Here is a 13,743-nt window from a genome sequence, read left to right as displayed (position 1 = left end):
ATCATTTTCCATTTCCTGTTTTCTAGTTGAAGCTTTATATCAAACCACTTACCCAGAATATCTCCAATACATTTACTTAGTGGCTCCAATATCTCTTATGATGCTAAACCCAATTGGGTTTATCTTCTGTGAAATCCAGAAATGGCGAGATAATCGCAGTATGTTGCACAACAAAATGAAAATAGTGGGACTCGGTCTCCTTCGAGTGTTGCAGAACCCAATAGTATTCATGGTCTTCATAGGAATTGCCTCAAATTTTATTCTTGGCCAGAAGATTCCAGTATATCTTGAAAATTTCCTTGACGGACTAGCTAGTTCATTTTCTGGCTCAGCACTTTTTTACCTTGGACTCAGCATGGTGGGACAAATAAAAAAACTGACCAAGAATGCATTTGTTGCACTGATTCTTCTCATCACAGCTAAACTGTAAGTTTGATGTGTTTACTTTTGTATTTACATGTTTCAATATTTTTTGTATATCTCAACATTTAGAAAAGCATTAAATAGACGGTCAATATTACTAATACTTATCCATATCTCTGACAACTAATATCTTATATTATTAAAACTTACTTTTTCATTCCAGACTGCTTGGTTAGTTTTTGTATTTTGCTTAGCTTAAACAATGAAACTAAACGGGTGAGCTTTATTGGTTCCTATTTACTTTTGAGTCATTTTAACTTCTTGTGCTACAATATTTAAATTCCCCAAATAATTTTGGATTCAATTATTTTTAAAACCCACTTCTGTTCACATTAGACTATAAAACTGTTTATTTAAATCTCAATTTTGAGTGTCCGTAGATGAGAGTTTCGCTTTAAAGTTCAGGCCGTTTGCCAGTGAAGTAACTTCTGCCATCTCTCTGCCCTGACTAAATAAAGATAAATGTTCTTATTGCTGCACTGTGCACTCTTTGCTTGCTGTGAAGCTACAGTTCACGTCACAGTATTACTGCTCTGATATAGTCAAAGACAGGGGCGGCTCCAGGCACCAGCGCACCAAGCGCGTGCCTGGGACGGCAAGCCGCGGGGGCGGCCTGCCGGTCGCCGTGAGGGCGGCAGTCAGTCTGCCTTCGGCGGCGTCCCTGCGGGAGGTCCGCCAGTCCCACAGCTTCGGCGGCAGTTCGGCGGCGGGTACGCCGAAGGCGTGGGACCAGCGGACCTCCCGCAGGCGCGCTGCCGAAAGCTGCCTCACTGCCGTGCTTGGGGCAGCAAAATACATAGAGCTGCCTCTGGTCAAAGAAATATAAACGTCATCTGAAGAGGAGCTTAGATGTTGGCAGAGTAAAAATAATTAACATGCATAACCCAGTTCAGTGATAGTGAAGTTGTGAATTGGACACATGAAAAGAATATGAAAGAAAATTAATTGATGTCCATGCTATATTTTGTTTAATACTAGGCCTATATACATCTGTGTGGATTTTTTGCCCCATTCCTTCTCTTCCCCCCCCCCCCCCCCATCCAAAAAAGATGGTGTCTTGACGCAGCATTGTTATGGGAAACTTCCCTTTCCTCCCCCCCTTGCTTGGAAATCATGGCCAATATTTCCCAACCTAGATGCCTAAAGATAGGCTCAGAATTCTATATTTAGGGACTTGCCTGACTTTCAAAGGTGGTGAGTGAGCACCTGCAGCTACCAATGACTTCAGGTGGCATTTGTGGATGCTCAGCACCTCTGAAAATCAAGTAAATTTTTATTTACATATCTTAACAAGGAGTTAGGAGACTAACTTGAGGCAACCACCTTTGGTCTTTGACTTTGCGCAAAAAGAAGCTCAGCATATTATGACAAAATAGGCTTATATCCTAAAGCAGTGGTCTCCAACCTTTTTACGCCCAAGATCACTCTTTGAATCTAAGGGCAACTCAGGATCTACCCGGCCCCTTCCCTGAGGGCCCCCCCCCCCACTCACTTTCACCGGGCTGGGGAATAGAGGGAGGGTGCGGGCTCTAGGCTGGGGCCAAGGGGTTTGCAGTGTGTGTGGGGGCTCTGGGCTGAGCCTGGGGCAGGGGGTTGTGGTGCAAGCTCTATGAGGGAGTTTGTGTGCAGGAGGGGGCTCCGGGCTGGGGCAGAGTGTTGGGGTGCAGGAGGGGGTACAGGGTGCTGGCTCTGGGAGGGGGTTCAGGGTGCAGAAGGGGGCATGGGGTGCTGGCTCCGGGAGGGGGCTCAGGGATGGGGATTGGGGTGCGGCCTCCCACCGGGCAGCACTTGCCTCCGGTGGCTCCCAATCGGCGGCGGGTGCAGCGAGGCTAAGGCAGGCTCCCTGCCTACCCGGCCCCACACCACTCCCGGAAGGGGCCAACATGCCCCTGCGGCCCCTGGAGCGGGGTGGGAGGAGGGGGGCACATGGCTCCGTGTGCTGACCCTCTCTGCAAGCACCGTCCCCATAGCTTTCCCGGCCAATGGGAGTTGTCGGGGCGGTACTTGCAGGCAGGAGTAGCACGCGGAGAGAGACCGCGGGCTGCAGTGGCCGCTTCCGGGAGCGGTGTGGGGCTGGGGTAGGCAGGGAGTCTGCCTTAGTGGCAGCCACACTGCTGGAGATCACGATCGACTGGGAGATCCTCTAGGATCGACCAGTTGATCGCGGTCCACCCAGTTGGTGACCACTGTCCTAAAGAGATTCTAGTTCTCAGTGCAACTTATAAAAAAATTCTTTGAGAGCTAGTCAGTTTTAAATTGTGTCTGATGTTTGGTGACTAAATAGGAAGGTTTAGTGTGTAGTCCATGAATGCTGTTTCAGTTTTGCAAGCAGAACTCCGCTAAGCTCAAAGAATCTCAGCTCACCACATAGAAGACTTTCCCGCTTACACTAGATGCTTGCTGTTTGTTTTGTTCTTTTTAAGAAGGGGCAGGCTACCCAAAATTGTTTAACCTGAATATTTGTAGCTTTGTTTTGTTTGTAAAGTTCATGCTCACCAATGGACTCTTACAGCAAGCTGTTCAAACATGCGTGATTGCCCACTTCTTTATTCTGCAGCCTGTGGGATTTCCCCAGTTCTAATACAGATTTCCCCCAGGAGCAGTTTTGTCACTATATGGCATCTTTCCTTCAGTTAGCAGAGCAAAGTATGTGTAGGCTTTCTCAGAGCCTACTGCAATTTTGCTGATCTATGGACTGTTTCGGAGATGACAAGGATGCTAAAAATAGCAGAGCTCTCACTTGCCTCTGTGACACAGCATCTCCAAAATCATGCCAGGAGCTAGATTGTTTTCAGATGCTTTCAGATCTGGCTGCCTGACATGTGGAAATTTTTTTCTGACTTGGTTATCTCAAACAAGATTCTGGACCAGATTCTGATCTCGATTGTGCTCGTAGAAAACTCGTATTGACTGGCCTGAAAACCAGAGTAAATTATTTTAAAGGATTTATATGGTGACTCTGAGGGTATGTCTACACTACGGGATTAATTCGAATTTTGGAAACAGATTGTATAAAGTCGAATGTATGCGGCCACACTAAGCACATTAATTCAGCGGTGTGCGTCCATGTACCAGGGCTAGCGGCGATTTCCGGAGTGTTGCACTGTGGGTAGCTATCCCATAGCTATCCCATAGTTCCCGTAGTCTCCTCCGCCCATTGGAATTCTGGGTTGAGATCCCAATGCCTGATGGGGCCAAAAACATTGTCGCGGGTGGTTCTGGGTACATCCTCCCCCTCTCTCCAGGGAAGCAACGGCAGACAACCATTTCGTGCCTTTTTCCTGGGTGAACAGTGAAGACGCCATACCACGGCAAGCATGGAGCCCGCTCAGTTCAAGACAGCAGTCGTGAACATTGTAAACACCTCGCGCGTTATCGTGCAGTTTATGCTGAACCAGAACCTGCAAAACCAGGCGGCGAGGAGTAGGCTACGGCAGCGCGGCAGTGAGAGTGATGAGGACATGGACATGGAATTCTATCAAACGGCGGGCCCCGGCGCTTTGGAGATCATGCTGTTAATGGGGCAGGTTATAGCCGTGGAACGCCGATTCTGGGCCCGGGAAACAAGCACAGACTGGTGGGACCGCATAGTGTTGCAGGTGTGGGACGATTCCCAGTGGCTGCGAAACTTTCGCATGCGTAAGGGCTCTTTCATGGAACTTTGTGACTTGCTTTCCCCTGCCCTGAAGCGCCAGAATACCAAGATGAGAGCAGCCCTCACAGTTGAGAAGCGAGTGGCGATAGCCCTGTGGAAGCTTGCAACGCCAGACAGCTACCGGTCAGTCGGGAATCAATTTGGAGTGGGCAAATCTACTGTGGGGGCTGCTGTGATGCAAGTAGCCAAAGCAATCGCTGAGCTGCTGCTACGAAAGGTAGTGACTCTGGGAAATGTGCAGGTCATAGTGGATGGCTTTGCTGCAATGGGATTCCCTAACCTTGGTGGGGCGATAGATGGAACCCATATCCCTATCTTGGCACCGGAGCACCAGGGTACCCAGTACGTAAACCGCAAGGGGTACTTTTCAATGGTGCTGCAAGCACTTGTGGATCACAAGGGACGTTTCACCAACATCAACGTGGGCTGGCCGGGAAGGGTTCATGACGCTCGCGTCTTCAGGAACACTACTCTGTTTAAACAGCTGCAGCACGGGACTTACTTCCCGGACCAGAAAATAACCGTTGGGGATGTTGAAATGCCTATAGTTATCCTTGGGGACCCAGCCTACCCCTTAATGCCATGGCTCATGAAGCCATACACAGGCAGCCTGGACAGGAGTCAGGAGCTGTTCAACTACAGGCTGAGCAAGTGCAGAATGGTGGTAGAATGTGCATTTGGACGTTTAAAAGGTCGCTGGCGCTCGTTACTGACTCGGTCAGACCTCAGCCAAACCAATATCCCCATTGTTATTGCTGCTTGCTGTGTGCTCCACAATCTCTGTGAGAGTAAGGGGGAGACCTTTATGGCGGGGTGGGAGGCTGAGGCAAATCGCCTGGCTGCTGATTATGCGCAGCCAGACACCAGGGCGATTAGAAGATCACACCAGGAAGCGCTGCGCATCAGAGAAGCTTTGAAAACCAGTTTCATGACTGGCCAAGCTACGGTGTGAAAGTTCTGTTTGTTGAAAACCCGCCTCCTTGATTAACTCATTCCCTGTAAGCAAACCACCCTCCCCCCTTAAATCACAGCTTGCTTTTAAAGGAAATAAAGTCACTATCGTTTAAAAATCATGTATTCTTTATTAATTGATTATAAACATAGGGAGAGAACCGACAAGGTAGCCCGGGTGGGGTTTGGGAGGAGGATAGGAGGGAAGTAAAAGGCCACTGAAAAAATTCAATATAATGACAGCCTTTTGGTTGGGCTGTCCACTGGGGTGGACTGGGAGGGTGCACGGAGCCTCCCCCCCCCGCGTTCTTACACGTCTGGGTGAGGAGGCTATGGAACATGGTGAGGGGGGAGGGAGGTTATACAGCGGCTGCAGCGGCACTCTGTGATCCTGCTGCCGTTCCTGAAGCTCCACCAGACGCCGGAGCATGTCCGTTTGATCACGCAGCAGCCCCAGCGTTGCAGCCTGCCACCTCTCATCTTGAGCGTCCCTCATGACCTCACGTTCACTGGCATCTTTCCTGTACTTAGATACCGTGTCCTTCCACTCATTCAAATGAGCTCTTTCATTGCAGGTGCATTCCATTATTTCCGAGAACATCTCGTCTCGCGTCCTCTTTCTCCGCTGCCTTATCTGAGATAGCCTTCGGGACGGAGGAGGGAGGCTTGAAAAATTTGCAGCTGCTGGAGGGATGGAAAAAAGGAGAGAAGTTTTTAAAAAGATACATTTTACAGAACAATGCTTATACTCTTTCACGGTGAACAACACTATTCACATTACATAGCACATGTGATTTCAGTACAAGGTCGCATTTTGCATCTTAATATTGAGTGCCTGCGGCTTTGGTGTTAGAGTTCACAGACGCAGGTCCGGGCAACAGAATTCGGCTTGCATGCGGCCATGGTAAGCCATTGTCTTTCGGCTTCTGCGCCCTCCTTTCCCACATACCAAGCAAAGCCCGTTGAGTGCTGTGGTTTTCCTGTTAACCTTCAGCAGCAGAAAACAAACTAACACCCCCCCCCATCCAATTCTCTGGGATGATCGCTGTACCCCTCCCCCCACCACGTGGCTGGTATCAGGGAAGATCCCTGCTAGCCAAATGTGAAAAGCCCAGTGCCAATTCCCCCCCCAGCCCCCACCCCCGCGCTTGGCTAACTGCAGGGAAGGATTTCTTTTCAGCCACAGGCAAACAGCCCAGTAGGATGGGCCACCTCTGTCCCCTTAATTAAATTCCCGTATTTCAACCAGGTTACCATGAGCGATATCACTCTCCTGAGGATTACACAGCGACATAAAGAACGGATGTTGCTTGAATGCCAGCAAACACCGGGACCATACGCTGCCAGGCTTTGTCATGCAATGATACCAGATTACTTGCTACTAGCATGGCGTGGTCAAGTGTCCTACCATGGAGGACGGAATAAGGCTGCACTGCCCAGAAACCTTCTGCAAAGGCTTTTGCTTCGTGGAGATGTCCCTGGAGGATTTCCGCTCCATCCCCAGACACGTTAACAGACTTTTCCAGTAGCTGTACTGGCCGCAAATGCATCCCAAGTCCTCAGGGCAAATTAATAATTAAAAAACGCTTGCTTTTAAACCATGTCTTATATTTTAAAAGGTAAACTCACCTGAGGTCCCTTCCATGGGGTCATGGTCTTGGGAACTGGCTTGGGAGGCTTGGGAGGGTACTTCAGTCAGGCTGAGAAAAAGATCCTGGCTGTTGGGGAGAACGGAGTCTGTGTGCTCTCCGCAAGCTCGTCCTCCTCCTCCTCTTCCCCGTCCGCAGAATCCTCAGGTGTGGCTGATGAGATTACCCCCGCATCGGAATCCACGGTCAGAGGTGGGGTAGTGATGGCGGCCCCCCCTAGAATTGCATGCAGCTCAGCGTAGAAGCGGCATGTCTGCAGCTCTGACCCGGAGCGACCGTTTGCCTCCTTTGTTTTCTGATAGGCTTGTCTGAGCTCCTTGACTTTCATGCGGCACTGCTCTGAGTCCCTATTGTGGCCTCTCTCCATCATGCCCTTGGAGATTTTTTCAAAAGTTTTGGCATTTCGTCTTTTTGAACGAAGTTCTGCTAGCACTGAATCCTCTCCCCATATAGTGATCAGATCCAGTACCTCCCGTATGGTCCATGCTGGTGCTCTTTTTCGATTATCGGCCTGCATGGTTACCTGTGCTGATGAGCTCTCTGTGGTCACCTGTGCTCTCCTGTGCTGGGCAAACAGGAAATAAAATTCAAATGTTCACGGGGCTTTTCCTGTCTACCTGGCCAGTGCATCCGAATTCAGATTGCTGTCCAGAGCGGTCACAATGGTGCACTGTGGGATAGCTCCCGGAGGTCAATACCATCGAATTGCGGCCACACTAACCCTAATTCGAAATGACAATATCGATTTCGGCGCTACTCCGCTCGTCGGGGAGGAGTACAGAAATCGATTTTAAGAGCCCTTTATTTCGAAATAAATGGCTTCGTTGTGTGGACGGATGCAGGGTTAATTTGATTTAACGCTGCTAAATTCGAATTAAACTCATAGTGTAGACCAGGCCTCAGATTGGAATCTACTTCTGTCTGTATTAGTTCATGTTGCAGTAGGTATCTAAACTTACTGTTGGAGTTCTATTATATATTTCTTTGAACATGATTTTGTGTATACATACCATTGTATCCAGTTGCTGAAAGTGAGGTTCCTCTTTTCTTTGTATATTTAATACTGTTATTCAGACACGCCTGAAATTTCCCCTTTTGAGGTGAAAGCAATGCAGGGAAATGTCACTTAAGTGAGTAATGTGTACTCATTTTTTCTTTCCTTTTCAGACTGATGATGCCACTTTTCTGTAGAGAGATGGTGGAATTGTTGGACAAGAATGACAGCTTAGTCAACCACACCAGTTTATCAAACTATGCATTTCTCTATGGAGTCTTTCCAGCAGCACCTGGCGTGGCTATCTTTGCAAACCAGTTCAATATGGAAGTAGAGATTGTATGTGCCTGACATTTAGCAAACTCAGCACTAATTTTGATTTTAATTTTACTGAACTAATATTTTTAGTACAAACTTTTGAGAAAGTTAACTTTTCATAATATAGACACATCTGGGTCTCTTATGCTCCCCAGGGATCAAAATATGAATTACATTTCAAATTAACAATTAAACCATGCAATTTTTTTCTGCTTTCTGTTTCAAGTGTTCACATAAGACAGATTTTATTTTTTTTTTAAACCTAAGATCCTATTCCTAGAGTCTAGATTAAGAAAAATATGTGGACTGAAATAACTTAAAGCATAAGGAAAATTCTACATGCTCCTGTTGAAGCCAATGGAAATGTTATCACTTGCTTCAGTGGGAGCTGAATTAGGTCACTGCTATGAGCTTTTGAAAATCCCACCTAGAGTGACTCTCCCCTTTGGTTAAACCTTATGATAAAAACATGTAGTTCTTGTTTCTTATCCAGAGGACACTGCTCCAACTTACCTATTGGATTTATTACAAATAACTCTTAAACAGAAGAGATGTTTTATGAAGTGAGACAAATTCTTACAGGTATTCCCCATACGCTTCAGGGTGGAAAGTCCAAGTAGCCAGGGTGCATCATGTTTATTACCAGACCCAGCAAATGGCTCCTATCCACAGCTTCCCATATAGATTATTCAAGATGCTGAGAGAGAGAGAGAGAGAGAGAGACTCTGGGGAATAGACTATATATGGAGCTGCTGCTGCTGCCTTGAATATGGGCACACATTGATGCTGCTTTTTTAGCAGCATTTTGGAGTGGCATTTCACATAGTTCCAGAATCTGGCCCTATATACATGTGCATCTGTAACTGTTTGATTGTTTTCAATATTCCTTCTAGGCAAAATAATATTAAAACATTTGTCTTAATTTTTTAAAAGAACTACACAGATTGTTGCAAAAATATACAAGAAAGATACAATAACGAAGCATTGTAGGCTGAATTTTGTGTCTACCAACCTTAGCAATGTCCCTTTTTTAGTCAGAGGGCTGGTGTGTGTAAAATCTCCACTGCTTCCGCCGTGTGAATTCTGAAAGCAAGGAAGCCATGGAAAACCAAAATATAAGTAACTTATAAACACATCCAGGCTTTTTTTCCCTCCTTGAATTTGAGTGACAGAAAATGCACATCTGCACAACCAAATGTTGTTAATGTAAAACATAAAGCTGTGCATTGGAGGGAAAGACTAAGCTGTGACACACAGCACTGTACTGCGTGTGCCCAGGCCTGTACTGGAGTCATCGGGATTACTCGTGTGAGAATGCACTGTTAATTTATGAGAATTTGCAGAGAGGGCTCCCAAATGGACGTTGTTTTTGATTACGCTCGTTACAAGATGTTCATCTTATTCTTAACTGTCTGCAAAAAATGGATGTATTTCCTTCAATTCATAGCCCAAATTCTAGTTGATCTTCTAACCATGCAATACATTGACTTCAGTAGAATTCCATATGGTATTTAAGACCAGGGTAGAATTTTGCCCATAGTATATTTCGTAAAAACATAATTTAACTAGAGATTTGATATCTTCTCCACTGTCTCCTCTTGATTTCTCTTTGCAGATTACCTCAGGAATGGTGATAAGCACATTTGTGTCTGCTCCTATCATGTATGTTTCTGCTTGGCTATTGACCATTCCATCTATGGATCCAAGCCCACTGGCATCTGCAATCCAAAACGTTAGCTTTGATATAAGTATTGTCAGTCTCGTCTCCCTGGTAAGTATTGATAATACAGTAAGGCGAAGAAAATACCAAAACCACATTAAGTGGCAGTAAGGTAGTGACAAACAACAAGCCAGGTAATTGAAAGACAAAATTGTCATTTCATCACTCTTATCCTGTTGTAGGAGAGGGGAGGAGAGAAGAAAGAGGCTCCCCAGTGTAGGGTAAATGGTCCACCATAAAGCTAACATGAACACTAAGTGGTAGTAAAAAAGGATGGGCCAGTGGTTAGGGCATTAGAGAGAGGGCGTGCGCCAGATCCTCCTATCCTGAGCACCCCTAAGGAGGCATAGGTGGCTTTTCAGCATCTTTTCCACCCCTTTGTTTGTGAGGGGCAAGCAGCCTTCAGCACATGATAGAGCAGCTTTAACTTGCCCCAGCAACAACAGTCCCCTAGAAGTCACACCATCCCAAGCACACAGAACTGCACTGTGGCTATGCCTACTATGGGAAAGGGACTGGGAGCAGGTGGCATAGAGCTGACTCTTCCAGCTTTGTTACCTAAAAACAAAAGGAAATGACTTGTTGGATATTTAATTCCGGTATGGTAAGCCTGAGTGCTCATCTTAATTTTTAAAAGTCCTAAATTGAACTCTTATTTCTTTTGTGTGTTTCAGATCTGGTCTCTTACTGTTATTCTTTTGAGTAAGAAATATAAACATCTTCCTCATATGCTGACAACAAACTTACTCATTGCTCAGGTCAGTACCATGTAGAATATAAAAAACTTCAGATACAAGCTTTTATTTTTTCTGAAAAAGCTTTCCACACAGAGATTACTTTATTTATTTTTATATATATATATATATATAAAATAAAGGGAAAAAAGATCTAACACGTTACTTTCTAAATAGCTTCAGTGTTACTATGCCTCAGAGATTTTGTGTAATAGACTGTATAGTATTTACTGTACAGAACAATTGTTTGTGATTCTGTTGGAATAAAATGATGATTGATGATGACATTAAAGTCTTTCTGATAGAACTGTGTCTCAAACTGAGAAATAGAGGAAATTCAGAGGGAAAGCTCAGATTTGGGATACATTCTTTTCTCAATTTTATATGTGTAATTCTAAGTGATGTTAATCATATCTCTAAAGATATATTCTATCTTTTCACCCCAAAATGCTTCCCAATCTATATATACATTAAGCACCATTGAAATGAAGCCATCTTCATTTGGTTGCTGTCAGCCACTTGAGGACATCTGGTACACAGCAGATGGCCCAACAGTGAGAGGGAAATGTTGGCCAAGGACACCGAGCAAAACCTTGTATTTGAGAAAAGAGCCATGGGATCTTTAAGGTTCAGACTTGACAGAAAAGATTTGGATTTATAAGGTCTCCGCTGCAAGATTTGCATAAATGGAGTAAATTGCATGAGAATTCTCCATGTACTGTGAGACAAGAAAAGACTGAACCACCCTTTACTCACTGGAATCTGTGTGTGTGCTTCTTTTTTCCCATGCTTTGCAAATGTTACTCTTGCCTGTCATATAGATAGGATCATAAACATGCAGCATAAATTCATACAGTAGTTGCGGGACTGTTCTCTCCATACACATATGTAATTCCCATTGTTACAAGTAGGAGTGAGTTACATGTGCCTAGCATTGGGAGAAAAGAACACATAGGACCTTCTTTCCTGGAAGTCAACTGCAAAACTCCCATTGAGTTCAGTGGGAGGATGATGGTGCCTGTTGTGTGCATATGCAGCAGACCTTTTTCTTAAGTATAATATTGATAGAAATATATAGTACAAAATATTAAAACCAGCGAGGCTCCGTTGACTATTATGGGGTCATCCTTTTTAAATATGATTTAAATCGGACACTTCATTTTTATAACTGCAAGTTAACTTCAGCTGTAAAGGTTATTGTTCTTAAATTTTTATTATAGTAATTTATCTGGGCCTCTTCACTACTAAGATTATCCTTGGACAGGTTGTGTCCCCAAGTGTGAATTATTTACCTGGTAATTCTCCCAGATATCCAAACCTCTATCAATCTCAGGTTTTTTTCAGTGCCCCTAAAACACTTGAGACAAAAAGGGTGTGTAATACATTTTATAACATTTGTTTTCTGAACCCTCTTCCTTCAGGTGTCTCTAACTCTAGTTATTTTTGTTGTCAAAAATAGAAAATCCCTGAAAAACAGATGCTTATGTCAGTGACGTAGCCTTAACTTGAGGCCACTATTGCACTGCTTTAATGCTGTCAAAACTCATTTTTAAATATCTGAGAATCCATAAATTCAAACAAAATTAGGTTGTCTGGCTGCAGATAGTGGATTTTTGGTAACTATTGTATCTGTGCCACACTATTTATTTTTCCCCTAATATTTTCATTTCAATACAAAAATGATTGCAGCTTCACTCTCCTTTCACAGGTTGTTGCCTGCATTGGAATGGTGATATGGAATTTCATTATTAGAGAGAGAAACATCACTCTGCAGATTCTGGTGTTCATCTTGTTATACAGCTCGCTTTATAGTACTTATTTGTGGACAGGTAAGTTGGAATGTGAAAAACTTCTGCTTTCATGTGGTAAAAATAAGTATTGTAGGGTACAATTAATGTTCTAGAGTAATTGATTGTACTCTGCAGAGTCATCTTTCCTCACATTGTATGTTAATCATTTATATAATATTATAAATGTTCACAGTTCTGTACAGTGGTAGGTCATTGCCAAACAGAAACATACATGCCTGCACTGAGGAGCTTACAGACTAAGGCCCTGATCCTGCAATTGGTAGTTTGTAGATACATTGCTGTGCTTATGCAGAGCTCCGTTGCCTTGAGTGCAGTTCTGCATAGATGCAGCAGCCTGCTTGTACTGAACAAATTGCAGGAATATGCCTTAAAGGCAAAAGCAAACACAGAGTGAACAGTGGGGTTTAGCCTTTTAACATTTCATAAACAGTGTGTGGGTTTTCTGTAGGTTCTTAAGGATGGAGACAGTGGCAGATTGCTGTATAATAGCATAACTTCCCCAAAGTTCTGCTAGGCATATGGGGTGGCATGGAAGTGGACAAAACAGACCAAAAGAGGTGGAAGGAATGAGGCAGGATACTTGGATAGCCTAATGTGAGTGTGACGGGGTGTACCAACCCTGCATGGGGCCAACAGGGCCTGCCCAATCACGGTGAGCCCAAGAGACCACAGACCTCGCCTCTGCTGCACATGCTCAAGGTGGAAGGGACAGATAAAAGGAGGCAACCCAGCTCAGTCTGGGCTGGCTGGGGAGGAGGAAGGATGTGTGCTGCAGGCTCCTGCAGAGACGCCTGTGACTCTCCAAACGGTGGGGACTGTGGACCTGGACTACGCTGTGGACGACCAGCCAACTGCAGAGACTGACTGGGACGCTGAGCCGCTGCCAGCCGGGGAGAGGCCCGAGATGCACCTTGCGATAGAAAGGACCCAGGGAATGTGATAGAAGCTGATGCTTAAACTCTTAACAGGGAATTTGCCTGGGTTCCCCTCCAACCCCCACCCCACCTGCCAGTAGGTGTGGCTACTGCTTGTTTATTCTGCCCCGCCCAGGGGCTACAGATTGACTGTTTGTTCCACCCTGCCCAGAGGGTCAGAACCCCAACTGCTATTGCCTGTCCCAGCCAGGAGGCCCACGGGCCATAGTCTGTTGTCTGCTTGGTCCCGCCAGGGGTCCCGAGCCCTCCTTGTTGTACTTACCTGATCCCACAGGGAGTCCCGATGACACTGTGATGGGATGTACCAACCCCGCACTGGGTCAATGGGGACGGCCCCACTCAACACGCAGGGCCCCCCATGATAGTGAGGATGACCATGTAGAACCATGTAGTTATCTGAATTTGCCACATCATGTAGATTATGTTTTTTTTAGCTTTTCATTGGCCTTTGATGAGAAAACATGAACAGGCACAGACAAGGTTTCTTGTGAGGAAACTTTAGCCAGGCTTGAAAAGGCCTCCCGCCTCTCCTGTACTACTCAGTCATACATGT

The 13,743-nt window shown here is 45.3% G+C and overlaps 1 protein-coding gene across 1 annotated transcript in view; it reads left to right on the top strand.

The window, feature by feature from the left end:
• The window catches only part of GPR155 (G protein-coupled receptor 155), a 56,070-nt gene that overhangs the window by 25,206 nt on the left and 17,121 nt on the right, over positions 1–13,743 (top strand). The window contains exons 3-7 of the mRNA XM_065413115.1: positions 27–426; positions 7,846–8,011; positions 9,606–9,761; positions 10,385–10,468; positions 12,153–12,273. Coding sequence (XP_065269187.1) covers positions 27–426; positions 7,846–8,011; positions 9,606–9,761; positions 10,385–10,468; positions 12,153–12,273 — 927 coding nt within the window. The remainder of the gene's footprint in view (positions 1–26; positions 427–7,845; positions 8,012–9,605; positions 9,762–10,384; positions 10,469–12,152; positions 12,274–13,743) is intronic.

The sequence above is a fragment of the Emys orbicularis genome, chromosome 11 (assembly GCF_028017835.1).
Source record: "Emys orbicularis isolate rEmyOrb1 chromosome 11, rEmyOrb1.hap1, whole genome shotgun sequence".
Classification (NCBI taxonomy): Eukaryota; Metazoa; Chordata; order Testudines; family Emydidae; genus Emys; species Emys orbicularis.
Note: the sequence above shows the minus strand (reverse complement) of the source record. Positions and strands in the feature narration are given on the sequence as shown.